General features: G+C 51.7%; 1 protein-coding gene across 1 annotated transcript in view; it reads left to right on the top strand.

Moving 5' to 3' along the window:
* smc2 (structural maintenance of chromosomes 2) overlaps nt 1-13,747 on the top strand; it is a 42,372-nt gene that overhangs the window by 18,375 nt on the left and 10,250 nt on the right. Inside the window, exons 15-25 of the mRNA XM_038982500.1 lie at nt 651-815; nt 1,542-1,693; nt 7,867-7,983; nt 8,718-8,837; nt 9,250-9,314; nt 9,598-9,660; nt 9,862-9,892; nt 10,213-10,269; nt 11,220-11,721; nt 11,790-11,912; nt 13,518-13,592. Coding sequence (XP_038838428.1) covers nt 651-815; nt 1,542-1,693; nt 7,867-7,983; nt 8,718-8,837; nt 9,250-9,314; nt 9,598-9,660; nt 9,862-9,892; nt 10,213-10,269; nt 11,220-11,721; nt 11,790-11,912; nt 13,518-13,592 — 1,470 coding nt within the window. The remainder of the gene's footprint in view (nt 1-650; nt 816-1,541; nt 1,694-7,866; nt 7,984-8,717; nt 8,838-9,249; nt 9,315-9,597; nt 9,661-9,861; nt 9,893-10,212; nt 10,270-11,219; nt 11,722-11,789; nt 11,913-13,517; nt 13,593-13,747) is intronic.

Raw genomic sequence — 13,747 nt, 5'->3', positions numbered from 1 at the left:
TGTGGGCATTAACTTTACACTCTGGTTTGTTTGTGTGTGAGAGGGTGTGTGTAGGGGGGGGGGGGGTGTGAGAGAGGGGGGGTGTAGGGGTGTGTGTGTGAGGGGGGTGTAGGGGTGGTTGTGTGTGAGAGGGGGTGTGTGAGAGGGGGTGTAGGGGTGGTGTGTGTGAGAGGGGTGTGAGAGGGGGGTGTAGGGGTGGTGTGTGAGAGGGGATGGTGTGTGTGAGAGGGTGTGTGTAGGGGGGGTGTAGGGGTGGTGTGTGAGAGGGTGGTGGTGTGTGTGGAGGGGTGTGTAGGGGGGGTGTGAGAGAGGGGGGGTGTAGGGGTGGTGTGTGTGTGAGAGGGGGTGTAGGCGTGGTGTGTGTGAGAGGGGGTGTGTAGGGGTGGTGTGAGAGAGGGGGGTGTAGGGGTGGTGTGTGTGTGAGAGGGGGGTGTAGGCGTGGTTGTGTGTGAGAGGGGGGGTGTAGGCGTGGTGTGAGAGAGGGGGGGGTTGTAGACGTGGTGTGAGAGAGGGGGGTGTGTGAGAGAAGGGGGGTTGTAGGCGTGGTGTGAGAGAGAGGGGGGGTGTGAGAAAGGAAGAAGAGCAGACACCCTGAAGATGACTAACTAAAACCACTGGCTCTCTCCTCTCTGTCTGTGTGTCCCCCCCAGGATAAGAAGGTACTCGTTGTTAAGGAAGGAGAGGTATCCAAGGTAGCGGAGAAGCTGTCTGCCCTACAGGAGGAAGGTCAGAAGGACAGCGCCGCCCTAGAGGCCGCACAGTGTCATTTCAAGGCTGTGTCCGCAGGGCTGTCCACCAATGAGGACGGAGAAGAGGCCACGCTCGCCGGACAGATGATGACCTGAAGAATGACATGAGTAAAGCTGACACCGAGGCCAACAGGTGAGAGGGGATTGATTCATAATATATGTATTGAAACAGTCGATTGATTTTGTATTGAAACAGAGAGTTGATTGATTTGTATTGAAACAGAGAGTTGATTGATTTGTATTGAAACAGAGAGTTGATTGATTTTGTATTGAAAGAGAGTTGATTGATTTTGTATTGAAACAGAGAGGTTGATTGATTGTAGAAAGGATATGAGTAAAGCTGACACAGGCCAACAGGTGACGATGACCTCTGACCTCAATATCTGACCTACGACCTTCAAAGAATGCAAACTGATGAGTGATGACCTCAAAAAAGAGTGTGACTGAGTTTTTCCCGCTGTGTCGGATGAGTTTTTCCCGCTGTGTCGGATGAGTTTTTCGCTGTGTCGGATGAGTTTTTCCCGCTGTGTCGGAGAGTTTTCCCGCGTGTCGGATGAGTTTTCCGCTGTGTCGATGAGTTTTCCCGCTGTGTCGGATGAGTTTTTCCCGCTGTGTCGTGATGAGTTTCCGCTGTGTCGGATGAGTTTTTCCGCTGTGTGTCGGATGAGTTTTTTCCGCTGTGTCGATGAGTTTTCCGCTGTGTCGGATGAGTTTTTCCCGCTGTGTCGGAGAGTTTCCTGCTGTGTCGATGAGTGAGTGTTCATTTCTCTCCTGTCGGTGCTTCTCCCCCAGGCCCAGATGAAGCTGAAACACGCCCAGCAGGAGTTGAAGGCCAAGCAGACGGAGGTCAAGAAGATGGACTCTGGTTACCAGAAAGACCAGGAGGCCTTCAACACTGTCAAGAAGAACAAGGAGAAAATAGAGGCTGATCTGGAGAAACTACAGTACCAAGGTAGAGGAGAGGGAGAAACTAGAGGCTGATATGGGGTTAACTACAGTACCAAGGTAGAGGAGGGGAGACACTAGAGGCTGATCTGGGGTTAACTACAGTACCAGGTAGAGGAGAGGGAGAAACTAGAGGCTGATCTGGGGTTAACTACAGTACCAAGGTAGAGGAGAGGGAGAAACTAGAGGCTGATATGGGGTTAACTACAGTAACCAAGGTAGAGGAGAGGGAGACACTAGAGGCTGATCTGGGGTTAACTACAGTCCAGGTAGAGGAGAGGGAGAAACTAGAGGCTGATATGAGGTTAACTACAGTACCAAGGTAGAGGAGAGAGAGAAACTAGAGGCTGATCTGGGGTTAACTACAGTACCAAGGTAGAGGAGAGGGAGAAACTAGAGCTGATCTGGGGTTAACTACAGTACCAAGGTAGAGGAGAGGGGAAACTAGAGGCTGATCTGGGTTAACTACAGTACCAAGGTAGAGGAGAGGGAGAAACTAGAGGCTGATATGGGTTAACTACAGTACCAAGGTAGAGGAGGGGAGAAACTAGAGGCTGATCTGGGTTAACTACAGTACCAAGTAGAGGAGAGAGAGAAACTAGAGGCTGATCTGGGTTAACTACAGTACCAAGGTAGAGGGAGGGAGAAACTAGAGGCTGATCTGGGGTAACTACAGTACCAAGGTAGAGGAGAGGGAGAAACTAGAGGCTGATCTGGGGTTAACTACAGTACCAAGGTAGAGGAGAGGGAGAAACTAGAGGCTGATCTGGAGAAACTACAGTACCAAGGTAGAGGAGGGAGGGAGAAACTAGAGGCTGATCTGGAGAAACTACAGTACCAAGGTAGAGGAGAGGGAGAAACTAGAGGCTGATCTGGGGTTAACTACAGTACCAAGGTAGAGGAGAGGGAGAAACTAGGCTGATCTGGGGTTAACTACAGTACCAAGGTAGAGGAGAGGGAGAAACTAGAGGCTGATCTGGGGTTAACTACAGTACCAAGGTAGAGGAGAGGGAGAAACTAGAGGCTGATCTGGGGTTAACTACAGTACCAAGGTAGAGGAGAGGGAGAAACTAGAGGCTGATATGGGGTTAACTACAGTACAAGGTAGAGGAGAGGGAGAAACTAGAGGCTGATACTGGGTTAACTACAGTACCAAGGTAGAGGAGAGGGAAAACTAGAGGCTGATCGGGTTAACTACAGTACCAAGGTAGAGGAGAGGAGAAAACTAGAGGCTGATCTGGGGTAAACTACAGTACCAAGGTAGAGAGAGGGAGAAACTAGAGGCTGATCTGGGGAATCTACAGTACCAAGGTAGAGGAGAGGGAGAAACTAGAGGCTGATCTGGGTTAACTACAGTACCAAGGTAGAGGAGAGGGAGAAACTAGAGGCTGATCTGGGGTAACTACAGTACCAAGGTAGAGGAGAGGGAGAAACTAAGGCTGATCTGGGGTTAACTACAGTACCAAGGTAGAGGAGAGGGAGAAACTAGAGGCTGATCTGGGGTAACTACAGTACCAAGGTAGAGGAGAGGGAGAAACTAGAGGCTGATCTGGGTTAACTACAGTACCAAGGTAGAGGAGAGGGAGAACTAGAGGCTGATCTGGGGTTAACTACAGTACCAAGGTAGAGGAGAGGGAGAAACTAGAGGCTGATATGGGTTAACTACAGTACCAAGGTAGAGGAGAGAGAGGGAGAAACTAGAGGCTGATCTGGGGTTAACTACAGTACCAAGGTAGAGGAGAGGGAGAAACTAGAGGCTGATCTGGGGTTAACTACAGTACCAAGGTAGAGAGAGGAGAGAAACTAGAGGCTGATCTGGGTTAACTACAGTACCAAGGTAGAGGAGAGGGAGAAACTAGAGGCTGATCTGGGGTTAACTACAGTACCAAGGTAGAGGAGAGGGAGAAACTAGGGCTGATCTGGGGTTAACTACAGTACCAAGGTAGAGGAGAGGGAGAAACTAGAGGCTGATCTGGGGTTAACTACAGTACCAAGGTAGAGGAGAGGGAGAAACTAGAGGCTGATCTGGGGTTAACTACAGTACCAAGGTAGAGGAGAGGGAGAAACTAGAGGCTGATCTGGGTTAACTACAGTACCAAGGTAGAGGAGAGGAGAAACTAGAGGCTGATCTGGGGTTAACTACAGTACCAAGGTAGAGGAGAGAGAGGGAGAAACTAGAGGCTGATCTGGGGTTAATACAGTACAAGGTAGAGGAGAGGGAGAAACTAGAGGCTGATCTGGGGTTAACTACAGTACCAAGGTAGAGGAGAGGGAGAAACTAGAGGCTGATCTGGGTTAACTACAGTACCAAGGTAGAGGAGAGGAGAGAAAACTAGAGGCTGATCTGGGTTAACTACAGTACCAAGGTAGAGGAGGAGGGAGAAACTAGAGGCTGATCTGGGGTTAACTACAGTACCAAGGTAGAGGAGAGAAGGGAAAACTAGAGGCTGATCTGGGGTTAACTACAGTACCAAGGTAGAGGAGAGGGAGAAACTAGAGGCTGATCTGGGGTTAACTACAGTACCAAGGTAGAGGAGAGGGAGAGAAACTAGAGGCTGATCTGGGTTAACTACAGTACCAAGGTAGAGGAGAGGGAGAAAACTAGAGGCTGATCTGGGGTTAACTACAGTACCAAGGTAGAGGAGAGGGAGAAACTAGAGGCTGATTGGGAAACTACAGTACCAAGGTAGAGGAGAGAGAGAAACTAGAGGCTGATCTGGGGTTAACTACAGTACCAAGGTATAGGAGAGGGGAGAAACTAGAGGCTGATCTGGAGAAACTACAGTACCAAGGTAGAGGAGAGGAGAAACTAAGGCGTCTGAGAAACTACAGTGCCAAGGTAGAGGAGAGGGAGAAACTAGAGGCTGATCTGGGGTTAACTACAGTACCAAGGTAGAGGAGAGAGAGAAAACTAGAGGCTGATCTGGGGTTAACTACAGTACCAAGGTAGAGGAGAGAGAGGGAGAAACTAGAGGCTGATCTGGGGTTAACTACAGTACCAAGGTAGAGGAGAGGAGAAACTAGAGGCTGATCTGGGGTTAACTACAGTACCAAGGTAGAGGAGAGGGAGAAACTAGAGGCTGATATGAGGTTAACTACAGTACCAAGGTAGAGGAGAGGGAGAAACTAGAGGCTGATGGGGTTAACTACAGTACCAAGGTAGAGGAGGGAGAAACTAGAGGGATCTGGGGTTAACTACAGTACCAAGGTAGAGGAGAGAGAGAACTAGAGGCTGATTGGGTTAACTACAGTACCAAGGTAGGGAGAGGGAGAAACTAGAGGCTGATCTGGGTTAACTACAGTACCAAGGTAGAGGAGAGAGAAAAATAGAGGCTGATCTGGGGTTAACTACAGTACCAAGGTAGAGGAGAGGAGAAACTAGAGGCTGATCTGGGTTAACTACAGTACCAAGGTAGAGGAGAGAGAGGAGAAACTAGAGGCTGATCTGGGGTTAAACTACAGTACCAAGGTAGAGGAGAGAGGGAGAAACTAGAGGCTGATATGGAGAAACTACAGTACAAGGTAGAGGAGAGGGAGAAACTAGAGGCTGATATGGGGTTAACTACAGTACGGTAGAGGAGAGAGGGAGAAACTAGAGGCTGATCTGGGGTTAACTACAGTACCAAGTAGAGGAGAGGGAGAAACTAGAGGTGATCTGGGGTTAACTACAGTACCAAGGTAGAGGAGAGAGAGGGAGAAACTAGAGGCTGATCTGGGGTTAACTACAGTACCAAGGTAGAGGAGAGAGGGAGAAACTAGAGGCTGATATGGAGAAATACAGTACCAAGGTAGAGGAGAGGGAGAAAACAGAGGCTGATATGGGGTTAACTACAGTACCAAGGTGAGGAGGGAGGGAGAAACTAGAGGCTGATCTGGGGTTAACTACAGTACCAAGGTAGAGGAGAGGGAGAAAACTAGAGGCTGATCTGGGTTAACTACAGTACCAAGGAGAGGATAGGGAGAAACTAGAGGCTGTCTGGGTTAACTACAGTACCAAGGTAGAGGAGAGGGAGAAACTAGAGGCTGATCTGGGGTTAACTACAGTACCAAGGTAGAGGAGAGAGAGAAACTAGAGGCTGATCTGGGGGTAAATACAGTACCAAGGTAGAGGGAGAGGGAAACTAGAGGCTGATCTGGGGTTAACTACAGTACCAAGGTAGAGGAGAGGGAGAAACTAGAGCTGATCGGGGTTAACTACAGTACCAAGGTAGAGGGAGAGAGAAAACTAGAGTACAAGGTAGAGGAGAGGGAGAAACTAGAGGCTGATCTGGGGTATTACAGTACCAAGGTAGAGGGAGAAGAGAAACTAGAGGTGATCTGGGGTTAACTACAGTACCAAGGTAGAGGAGAGGGAGAAAATAGAGGCTGATATGGAGAAACTACAGTACCAAGGTAGAGGAGAGGGAGAAACTAGAGGCTGATCTGGGGTTAACTACAGTACCAAGGTAGAGGAGAGGGAGAGAAACTAGAGGCTGATCTGGGGTTAACTACAGTACCAAGGTAGAGGAGAGAGAGGGAGAAACTAGAGGCTGATCTGGGGTTAACTACAGTACCAAGGTAGGAGAGAGGAAAATAGAGGCTGATCTGGGGTTAACTACAGTACCAAGGTAGAGGAGAGGGAGAAACTAGAGGCTGATCTGGGGTTAACTACAGTACCAAGGTAGGGAGAGGGGAGAAACTAGAGGCTGATCTGGGGTTAAACTACAGTACCAAGGTAGAGGAGGGGAGAGAAACTAGAGGCTGATCTGGGTTAACACGTACCAAGGTAGAGAGAGGGAGGGAGAAACTGAGCTGATCTGGGTTAACTACAGTACCAAGGTAGAGGAGAGGGAGAAACTAGAGGCTGATCTGGGGTTAACTACATACCAGGTAGAGGAGAGGGAGAAACTAGAGGCTGATCTGGGTAACTACAGTACCAAGGTAGAGGAGAGAGAGAAACTAGAGGCGATCTGGGGTTAACTACAGTACCAAGGTAGAGGATAGAGGGAGAAATAGAGGCTGATCTGGGGTTAACTACAGTACCAAGGTAGAGAGAGGAGGGAGAAACTAGAGCTGATCGGGTTAACTACAGTACCAAGGTAGAGGAGAGGGAGAAACTAGAGGCTGATCTGGGGTTAACTACAGTACCAGGTAGAGGAGAGGGAGAAACTAGAGGCTGATCTGGGGTTAACTACAGTACAGGTAGAGGAGAGAGGGAGAAACAGAGGCTGATCGGGGTTAACTACAGTCAAGGTAGAGGAGAGAGAGGGAGAAACTAGAGGCTGATCTGGGTTAACTACAGTACCAAGGTAGAGGAGAGGAGGGAGAAACTAGAGGCTGATCTGGGGTTAACTACAGTACCAAGGTAGAGGAGAGAGAGAAACTAGAGGCTGGCGTTGATGGTAAATGTTTAGGCTGGCGTTGATGGTAAAATGTCGAGGCTGGCGTTGATGGTAAAATGTCGAGGTGGCGTTGATGGTTAAAATGCCGAGGCTGGCGTTGATGGTAAAATGCCGAGGCTGGCGTTGATGGTAAAATGTCGAGGCTGGCGTTGATGGTAAAATGCGAGGCTGGCGTTGATGGTAAAATGCCGAGGCTGGCGTTGATGGTAAAAAGCCGAGGCTGGCGTTGATGGTAAAATGCCGAGGCTGGCGTGATGGTAAAATGCCGAGGCTGGCGTTGATGGTAAAATGCCGAGGCTGGCGTTGATGGTAAAATGCCGAGGCTGGCGTTGATGGTAAAATGCCGAGGCTGGCGTTGATGGTAAAATGGAGGACTGGCGTTGATGGTAAATGCGAGGCTGGGTTGATGGTAAAATGCCGAGGCTGGCGTTGATGGTAAAATGCCGAGGTGGCGTGATGGTAAAATGGCGAGGTGGCGTTGATGGTAAAATGCCGAGGCTGGCGTTGATGTAAAATGCCGAGGCTGGCGTGATGGTAAAGCGAGGCTGGCGTTGATGGTAAATGCCGAGGGCGTGATGTGAAATGCCGAGGTGGCTTGATGGTAAAGTGCCGAGGCTGGCGTTGAGGTAAAGTGCCGAGCTGGCGTTGATGGTAAAGTGCGAGTGGCTTGTGTAAGTGCAGAGGCTGGTTGAGTAAAATGTCGAGGTGGCGTTGATGGTAAAATGTTGAGGCTGGCGTTGAAGGTTTTAAATGTTGAGGCTGGCGTTGACGTCTGATGTGTTGTTTATCAGATGGAAAGGAGGAGGGACTTCTGGAGAGAAGAGACAGCTGAACCGTGAGGTCACCACCCTCAGAAATACCTACGAGGGTCTGATGTCCCGCTTCCCGAACCTACGCTTCGACTACAGGTACACCGTGTGTGTGTGGTGTCACCCAGCTCAGAGAGACCATAACACACCTCGGTGTGGTCCTCTCCTGTCTCTTTCAACCTGAGCAACGGGAAGGTTTTCTTGGCTGACTTGATTATTGATGTGACATTTACAGTAGGGAGTCATTTAGCAGACTCTCTTATCCAGAGAGAACTTACAGTAGTGAGTCATTTAGCAGACTCTCTTATCCAGAGAGACTTACAGTAGTGAGTCATTTAACAGACTCTCTTATCCAGAGAGACTTACAGTAGGGAGTCATTTAGCAGACTCTCTTATCCAGAGAGACTTACAGTAGGGAGTCATTTAGCAGACTCTCTTATCCAGAGAGACTTACAGTAGGGAGTCATTTAGCAGACTCTCTTATCCAGAGAGACTTACAGTAGTGAGTCATTTAGTAGACTCTCTTATCCAGAGAGACTGACAGTAGTGAGTCATTTAGCAGACTCTCTTATCCAGAGAGACTTACAGTAGTGAGTCATTTAGCAGACTCTCTTATCCAGAGAGACTTACAGTAGTGAGTCATTTAGCAGACTCTCTTATCCAGAGAGACTTACAGTAGGAGTCATTTAGCAGACTCTCTTATCCAGAGAGACTTACAGTAGTGACGTGTCTCTGTCCCCCTCATAGTGACCCAGAGCGGGCTGGGACCGTAGCAGAGTAAAGGGACTCCTAGCTAACCTGATAACAGTGACGTGTCTCTGTCTCCCTCATAGTGACCCAGAGCGTGGCTGGGACCGTAGCAGAGTAAAGGGACTCCTAGCTAACCTGATAACAGTCAGTGACGTGTCTCTGTCCCCTCATAGTGACCCAGAGCGTGGCTGGGACGGAGCAGAGTAAAGGGACTCCTAGCTAACCGATAACAGTCAGTGACGTGTCTCTGTCTCCCTCATAGTGACCCAGAGCGTGGCTGGGACCGTAGCAGAGTAAAGGGACTCCTAGCTAACCTGATAACAGTCAGTGAGTGTCTCTGTCTCCCTCATAGTGACCCAGAGCGTGGCGGGACCGTAGCAGAGTAAAGGGACTCCTGCTAACCTGATAACAGTCAGTGACGTGTCTCTGTCTCCCTCATAGTGACCCAGAGCGTGGCTGGGACCGTAGCAGAGTAAAGGGACTCCTAGCTAACCTGATAACAGTGACGTGTCTCTGTCTCCCTCATAGTGACCCAGAGCGTGGCTGGGACCGTAGCAGAGTAAAGGGACTCCTAGCTAACCTGATAACAGTGACGTGTCTCTGTCTCCCTCATAGTGACCCAGAGCGTGGCTGGGACCGGAGCAGAGTAAAGGGACTCCTAGCTAACCTGATAACAGTCAGTGAGTGTCTCTGTCTCCTCATAGTGACCCAGAGCGTGGCTGGGACCGTAGCAGAGTAAAGGGACTCCTAGCTAACCTGATAACAGTGACGTGTCTCTGTCTCCCTCATAGTGACCCAGAGCGTGGCTGGGACCGTAGCAGAGTAAAGGGACTCCTAGCTAACCTGATAACAGTGACGTGTCTCTGTCTCCCTCATAGTGACCCAGAGCGTGGCTGGGACCGTAGCAGAGAAAGGACTCCTAGCTAACCTGATAACAGTGACGTGTCTCTGTCTCCCTCATAGTGACCCAGAGCGTGGCTGGGACCGTAGCAGAGGAAAGGGATCTCCTAGCTAACCTGATAACAGGTGACGTGTCTTGTCTCCCTCATAGTGACCCAGAGCGTGGCTGGGACCGGAGCAGAGTAAAGGGACTCCTAGCTAACCTGATAACAGTGACGTGTCTCTGTCTCCCTCATAGTGACCCAGAGCGTGGCTGGGACCGTAGCAGAGTAAAGGACTTTAGCTAACCTGATAACAGTCAGTGACGTGTCTCTGTCTCCCTCATAGTGACCCAGAGCGTGGCTGGGACCGTAGCAGAGTAAGGGACTCCTAGCTAACCTGATAACAGTCAGTGACGTGTCTCTGTCTCCCTCATAGTGACCCAGAGCGTGGTGGGACCGTAGCAGAGTAAAGGACATCCTAGCTAACCTGATAACAGTGACGTGTCTCTGTCTCCCTCATAGTGACCCAGAGCGTGGCTGGGACCGTAGCAGAGTAAAGGGACTCCTAGCTAACCTGATAACAGTCAGTGACGTGTCTCGTCTCCCTCATAGTGACCAGAGCGGGCTGGGACCGTAGCAGAGTAAAGGGACTCCTAGCTAACCTGATAACAGTGACGTGTCTCTGTCTCCCTCATAGTGACCCAGAGCGTGGCTGGGACACAGAGGAAGACAGAGACACGTCACTGTTATTCAGGTTAGCTAGGAGTCCCTTTACTTGCTACGGGCCCAGCACGCTCTGGGTAACTATGAGGAGACAAGGAGGACCACGTCACCGATGTTATCAGGTTAGCTAAGGAGTCCCTTTACTCTGCTACGGTCCCACCAACGCTTCTGGGTCACTATGAGGAGACAGAGGACACGTCACTGACGGTTATCAGGTTAGCTAGGAGTCCCTTTAACTCTGCTACGGTCCCAGCCACGACTCTGCGTCACTATGAGCGGGTAGAGACAGTCACCTGACTGTTATCAGGTTAGCTAGGAGTCCCTTTACTCTGCACGGTCCCAGCCACGCTCTGGGTCCACTATTAGAGAGACAGAGACACGTAATGAATGTTATCATGTACGCTAGGAGTCCCTTTACTCTGCTACGGTACAGCCACGCTCCCTGCGGTCCCACTATGAGGGAGACAGAGACACGTCACTGTTATCAGGTTAGCTAGGAGTCCCTTTACTCTGCTACGGTCTTACAGCCACGCTCTGGGTCACTATGAGGGAGACAGAGCACGTCACTGACTGTTATCAGGTTTAGCTAGGAGTCCCTTTACCTGATACGGTGTCCCAGCCAAGCTTTGGGTCCAACTATGAGGGAGACAGAGACACGTCATGACTGTTATCAGGTTAGCAGGCAGTCCCTTTACTCTGCTACCGGTCACAGCCACGCTCTGGGTCACTATGAGGGACTTACAGAGACACGTCACGACTGTTATCAGGTTAGCTAGGAGTCCCTTTACTCGCTCCAGGTTCCACAGCCACGTCTGGGTCACTATGAGGGAGACAGAGACACGCCTGACTGTTATCCGGTTAGCTAGGAGTCCCTTTACTCTGCTCGGTCCCAGCCACGCTCTGAGGTCACATGAGGGAGACAGAGACAAGTCACTGTTATCAGGTTAGCTTAGGAGTCCCTTTACTCTGCTACGTTCCCAGCCACGCTCGGGGTCACTATGAGGGAGACAGCAGACACGTCACTGTTATCAAGTTAGCTAGGAGTCCCCTTTACTTTGATACGGTCCCAGCCAGCTCTCGGGTCACTATGAGGGAGACAGACCGTTACGTATTCTGCCACCGTGGCAGAGAACGAGACTACCATTACGTATGTCTACCACCGTGGCAGCGAACGAGGTACGGTACGTATTTCTGCAACCGTGGCAGAGAAGAGTACCGTTACGTATTCTGCCACCGTGCAGAGAACGAGGTACCGAGTCTGTACTGCCACCGTGCACGAGAACGATGGTACCGTTACGTATGTCTGCCACCGTGGCAGAGAACGAGGTACCAGTTACGTATGTCTGCCACCGTGGCAGAGAACGAGGTACCGTTACGTATGTCTGCCACCGTGGCAGAGAACGAGGTACCGTTACGTATGTCTACCACCGTGGCAGAGAACGAGGTACCGTTACGTATGTCTACCACCGTGGCAGAGAACGAGGTACCGTTACGTATGTCTACCACCGTGGCAGAGAACGAGGTACCGTTACGTATGTCTACACCGGGCAGAGACGGTACCGTTACGTATGTCTAGCCACCGTGGCAGAGAACAAGGTACCATTACGTATGTCTGCCACCGTGGCAGAGAACGAGGTACCGTTACGTATGTCTACCACCGTGGCAGAGAACAAGGTACCATTACGTATGTCTACCACCGTGGCAGAGAACGAGGTACCGTTACGTATGTCTGCCACCGTGGCAGAGAACGAGGTACCGTTACGTATGTCTGCCACCGTGGCAGAGAACGAGGTACCGTTACGTATGTCTGCCACCGTGGCAGAGAACGAGGTACCGTTACGTATGTCTACCACCGTGGCAGAGAACGAGGTACCGTTACGTATGTCTACCACCGTGGCAGAGAACGAGGTACCGTTACGTATGTCTACCACCGTGGCAGAGAACGAGGTACCGTTACGTATGTCTGCCACCGTGGCAGAGAACGAGGTACCGTTACGTATGTCTACCACCGTGGCAGAGAACGAGGTACCGTTACGTATGTCTAGTACCGTTACGTATGTCTACCACCGTGGCAGAGAACGAGGTACCGTTACGTATGTCTACCACTGTGGCAGAGAACGAGGTACCGTTACGTATGTCTAGTACCGTTACGTATGTCTACCACCGTGGCAGAGAACGAGGTACCGTTACGTATGTCTACCACCGTGGCAGAGAACGAGGTACCGTTACGTATGTCTACCACCGTGGCAGAGAACACGGTACCGTTTACATCCTGGTCCAATACTGTCAAATGTCGTCGACCTCATCGGTTAGCCCGGCCCGAGTGTCGACCTCATCGGTTAGCCCGGCCCGAGTGTCGACCTCGTCGGTTAGCCCGGCCCGAGTGTCACCCTCGTCGGTTAGCCCGGCCCGAGTGTCGCCCTCGTCGGTTAGCCCGGCCCGAGTGTCGACCTCGTCGGTTAGCCCGGCCCGAGTGGCGACCTCGTCGGTTAGCCCGGCCCGAGTGTCGCCCTCGTCGGTTAGCCCGGCCCGAGTGGCGACTCGGTAGCCGGCCCGAGTGGCGACCTCGTCGGTTAGCCCGGCCCGAGTGGCGACCTCGTCGGTTAGCCCGGCCCGAGTGGCGACCTCGTCGGTTAGCCCGGCCCGAGTGGCGACCTCGTCGGTTAGCCCGGCCCGAGTGTCGACCTCGTCGGTTAGCCCGGCCCGAGTGTCGACCTCGTCGGTTAGCCCGGCCCGAGTGGCGACCTCGTCGGTTAGCCCGGCCCGAGTGGCGACCTCGTCGGTTAGCCCGGCCCGAGTGTCGACCTCGTCGGTTAGCCCGGCCCGAGTGTCGCCCTCGTCGGTTAGCCCGGCCCGAGTGTCGCCCTCGTCGGTTAGCCCGGCCCGAGTGTCGCCCTCGTCGGTTAGCCCGGCCCGAGTGGCGCCCTCGTCGGTTAGCCCGGCCCGAGTGGCGCCCTCGTCGGTTAGCCCGGCCCGAGTGTCGACCGCGAGTGGCGACCTCGTCGGTTAGCCCGGCCCGAGTGGCGACCTCGTCGGTTAGCCCGGCCCGAGTGGCGACCTCGTCGGTTAGCCCGGCCCGAGTGTCTGTATTGTTGACATGAACTAGCTATATTTGTTTATATACTTTATCACTGACAACACGCTCTTCTGCTCTATCTTCACATCCCTTTTCCCCTCCTCTCCACTCTACTCTCTCTCTCCTTCCTCAACCTCTCCCCCTCCTCTCTCTCTCCTTCCTCAACCTCCCCCCCTCTCCTCCCCCCTCCCCTCTCTCTCCAGGAGTCTGTGCGTAAGGCCCAGGAGGAGTTGACTAGACAGAAAGAGGTGATCGTATCCCAGGACAAAGAGATCAAGGTATGATCACTACATTATTGTCAGTAGTACTGGTGTTGTTATTACCATGCTGCCATCATCATCATCATCATCATCATAATACTGTTGTCGTGGAAACCGTCTCGGACACGCAGAACAAAAATCCTTCGTAAAAGCATCAGATGCTGGATTAAGTT

The sequence above is a fragment of the Salvelinus namaycush genome, unplaced genomic scaffold (assembly GCF_016432855.1).
Source record: "Salvelinus namaycush isolate Seneca unplaced genomic scaffold, SaNama_1.0 Scaffold119, whole genome shotgun sequence".
NCBI classification, from domain to species: Eukaryota; Metazoa; Chordata; class Actinopteri; order Salmoniformes; family Salmonidae; genus Salvelinus; species Salvelinus namaycush.
This window is presented reverse-complemented; position numbering and strand designations above follow the sequence as displayed.